The 4,097-nt window shown below is 46.8% G+C and overlaps 1 protein-coding gene across 1 annotated transcript; it reads left to right on the top strand.

Moving 5' to 3' along the window:
• Positions 1–499: 499 nt before the first annotated feature.
• Positions 500–1,729, top strand: LOC106002473 (myomegalin-like; the record flags this gene model as incomplete). Its single annotated transcript, XM_013037343.1, has 2 exons — positions 500–664; positions 1,612–1,729. Coding segments are annotated over exons 1-2 (261 nt in total), but the record flags the coding sequence as incomplete, so codon positions are not given.
• Between the last annotated feature and the right edge of the window lie 2,368 nt (positions 1,730–4,097).

The following is a 4,097-nucleotide window of genomic DNA, read 5'->3' as shown; positions in this document are numbered from 1 at the left end:
AGCCACAGTGCCACTTCCAGCTTTTTCTGCTTATGTGGTGCTGAGGAATCGAACCCAGGGCCTCATGCATGCAAGGCAAGCACTCTACCACTGAGCCACTTTCCCAGACCTCTAGCTACTTTTTTTTTTCCTTTGTGCCAGTACTGGAGCTAAAACTCAGGGCCTGGGCACTGTCATTTTTTTTTTTTTTGCTCAGGGCTGGTGCTCTACCACATAAACTACAGCTCCATTTCTGGCTGTTTGGTGGTTAATTAAAGATGAGTCTCATGGACCTTCCTTCCCTGGGCTGGTGTCAGATCCAAGCCTCTGAGTAGCTGGGGTGACAGGCGTGAGCCACTGGCCCCGTTTCTCTCTCTACTTTCCATTCTACCAAACCTACCATGTGTTCCTAAGACCTGAACTTAGATCAGTGCAGACACTCAGTTTTCCCTCATCCCTCTGTCCTCTCTGCCCACTGCCCCCCACCCCCGCCGCCCCCCACCGTCCAGGAATCCAGACTAGCGAAGGATGAAGCTGCACGGATGGCCGCTCTGGTGGAAGCAGAGAAGGAATGTAACCTAGAGCTCTCAGAGAAGCTGAAGGATGTCACCAAGGACAGGGAGGAGCCGTGGGGAGAGCAGAGGGAGCCCCAAGGATTCCAGGAAGCCCTGGCCCTCAGGGACAAGTAGGTGTCTGGGCACACTTTTTTGTTTTATTGGTGGTAGTGGTTGTGGGTCTTGAACTCTGGGCCTGGGTGCTGTCCCTCAGCTCTTCTGCTCAAGGAAAGCACTCTACCACTTGAGCCACTTCCAGTTTTCTAGTGGTTCACTGGAGATGACAGTCTCATAGACTTTCCTGCCCAGGTTGGCTTTGAACCATGATCCTCAGATCTAAGCCTCCTGAGTAACTAGGATGACAGGCGTAAGCCACCGACCAGCTCCTGGCCTGGGCATGCTTTTTGTTGGGGGTGGGGGGGGGTTGTTAGTTCTCTAGGCTGTGGACATACAGCAGCCACAATGCTCACTTTGGAGGAGTGATTGTGGTGTCTTCACTACGTGGCCCCCACAAGCAAGAATTTCTCTTTAGGACTGAGTCTTTTATATATTAATTCAAGTCCTGGGACTTGAACTCAGGACTAGGTATTGCTTTTTTCATTCAAGGTTAGCACTTTACCACTTGAGCCACAGCTCCACTTCCAGCTTTTTGGTGGTTACTTGGAGATGGATCTCAGGGACTTTCCTGCCCAGGCTGGCTTTGAACCTCCTGAGTAGCTAGGATGACAGGTGCAAGCCACTGGTGCCCAGCTAGGATGGAATCTTCAATGATATCTACTTCTTTTTTTTTTTTTTTGGTCAGTCATGGGGCCTGAACTCTGGGCCTGGGCACTGTTCTCAGTGCTTCAGCTCAAGGCTAGTGCTCTATCACTTGAGCCATAACGCCACTTCCAGCATTTTCTTCTTATATGGTGCTGAGGAATCGAACCCAGGGCCTCATGCATGCAAGGCAAGCACTCTACCACTGAGCCACCTTCCCAGACCCATTGGTATTCACTTCTTGATCATCAGGAGACCATGGAAGAACAGATGGAGTGGAGTCAGGTAACCGATTTGTCCTTCCTTTGCTTTACTCCAGGAGAATTGAAGAACTGAGCCAGAGTCTGGCTGCCCAGGAGAGGCTGGTAGAACAACTGTCTCAGGGGAAACAGCCGCTAGAAGGCGTGCTGGAGCAGCCCGCCGGCATGGAAGTACAGGTAAGGCTTGGCTATGTCCAGGCTGCTCTGTGTTGTCACCAGACCCGCTTCTGATTACCTATGACTTGCATGACCCGTGACTACAGATGTGGTGACTTAAAACAACACAGATTTATCATCTCAGTTTCTGTGAGTTAGGAGTTCAGGCATAGCTCAGATGTGTTCTCCCTTGCTGACTTACGTTTCTACTCTCCTAGGAAAGGAGGCTTCTAAGAGCCCTTGAGTTGTTGGCAGAATTTATTTCTAGGTGGTTGTGGAAAATACAGGGTTTATTTCTCCTCAGCCAGAAGTGGAGATGAGATAGTCACTTCTCTTACTTCCAGACCTTCTTTCAAGGGTTTACCTACATAGGTGAGCCTATGTATGTTCCTTTTGACTAAAGTCCAATGATGAACAAAGTTAATTATGTCAAAAAAAAAAAAAAGCCACACCAGGCACTGTTGGCTCCTACCTGTAAACCTAGCTACTCAGGAGGCTGAGAATGGAGGATCGTGATTTGAAGACAGCCTGGGAAAGAAAGTCTGTGAGACTTTTATCTCCTATTAACCACCAGAAACCCAGAAGTAGTGCTCTGGCTCAAAGTGGTAGAACACTTGCCTTGAGCAAAAGAGCTCAGGGACAGGGCCAAAGCCCTGAGTTCAAGGCCCATGACTGACAAAAAAAAAAAAATCTCATTTTTGTCATACTTAGTAGCACAACTGTGAGGTGACATATCCTCTTGGTCAGGTCTTTGCCCTGAAACTCTTTCAAAGGAAGGGGATTACACAGAAGTGTGAATGCCAAGGATGGGGATTATGGGAACCACCTAAGAATTTTGCTGACCTCACCAAATGACTTTTAACTATGTAGAACATAGAATATGGCTTTGTTACCAAACAAAGAAGGTTCGCTGCAGTGAAAACAATCACATTAATTGCTTTCAGTATGATTAATCTTGGAAGTTACCCAAGAGGTAGTTGTAATTAGTGCTGGCCTTCATTTCCTTGGCTTCTGGCTATGCAAAGGCTGCTTAATTAAAAAATAATAAAAAAGCAGTCCCTTTACCTGAGACTGGGTGCTGGTGGCTTGTACTTGTAATCCTAGCTACTCAGGAGGCTGAGATCTGAGTATTGTGGGTCAAAGTCAGCCAGGGCAGTAAAGGCCATACATTGCTTTTCTCCAATTAACCAGCAAAAAGCCAAAAGTGGAACTATGACTTGACAGGTAGAGTGCAAAATTTAAGTAAAACAAAGGATAGTGCCCAGTCCAAGCTCCAGTACTCACACTCATAAAACAAAAACCTAAAGCAAAAAAAGTCAAAGACAAGCCACAGAACCATGTCACTCCAGATTTGCACCCATTTTGTGATACCCTCTCAACAGGAAGCTGTACTCAGAGTGTTCAGGAGCCATTTTTTTGTTTGTTTGGTTTTTGTTTTTTGGTTGGTCATGGGGCTTGAACTTAGGGCTGGAGCACTTTCCCTGAGCTTTTTCTGCTCAAAGCTAGCACTCTACCACTTGAGCCACAGCTCCACTTCCAGTTTTTAATTAGAGATAATATTCTCATGGACTTTCCTGCCCTGGCTAGCGTTGAACTGAGCTCCTCAGATCTCAGCCTCCTGAGAAGCTAGGATTATAGGCATAAGCCACCAGTCCCAGACCAGGAGCCTTTTGATGTAGCTGTCCCCCTAGTTTCTTCTCCTCTTTCCTGTAGGGAGTCAGGAATGCTGCTGGTTTACAGTGTTTTTCTCTTCTTCACTGAAGGTAGCCACACCCGGCAGGAAACAGCTGGTGGCTGGCTGGGCTATTGGTTTACTCTTTTCTACGGAATGATAGAAGCTTTATTTACCTCAGTTTTATTTTGTGCTTCAACTAAGAGCCTGGGTACTGTCTCAGCTCTTTTTGCTCAAAGCCAGAGCTCTCCCATTTGAGCCACAGCTCTACTTCCTGCATTTTGGTGGTTAATTGGTGATAAGAGTCTCACAGACTTTCCTGCCTGAGCTGGCTTTGACCCTCCATCCTTAGATCTCAACCTCTTGAATAGCTATGCATTTGCTTTAAAATGACCCAGAACAAAATCAGGGAAGGGCTTGCCTTCAGTATGGAGGACCTGCTCACTCACACATTTATGCTTGGTCTGAAACCTAATGTAAACAGCATGGAGAGCAATGAGTCTCATTTCCTAAAATAGCGAACATTCCAGCATCACCAGGGAGAGGTCTGACTTGGAGGGAAAAGGCAAGAATGTGTTGTAAATGGTCATAGCAGAGGCTGAAAGCCTTGTGGGCACTGGTAACCAGGCAGCTACAACTTCATATAAGGAGATTTGAGTTTAGAGCAACTTTTAATTCCTCCTTCCTCCCCCCTTCTTTCTTTTTTTTTTTTTTTTT

The sequence above is a fragment of the Dipodomys ordii genome, unplaced genomic scaffold, assembly GCF_000151885.1.
Source record: "Dipodomys ordii isolate 6190 unplaced genomic scaffold, Dord_2.0 Scaffold11494, whole genome shotgun sequence".
NCBI classification, from domain to species: domain Eukaryota; kingdom Metazoa; phylum Chordata; class Mammalia; order Rodentia; family Heteromyidae; genus Dipodomys; species Dipodomys ordii.
Note: the sequence above shows the minus strand (reverse complement) of the source record. Positions and strands in the feature narration are given on the sequence as shown.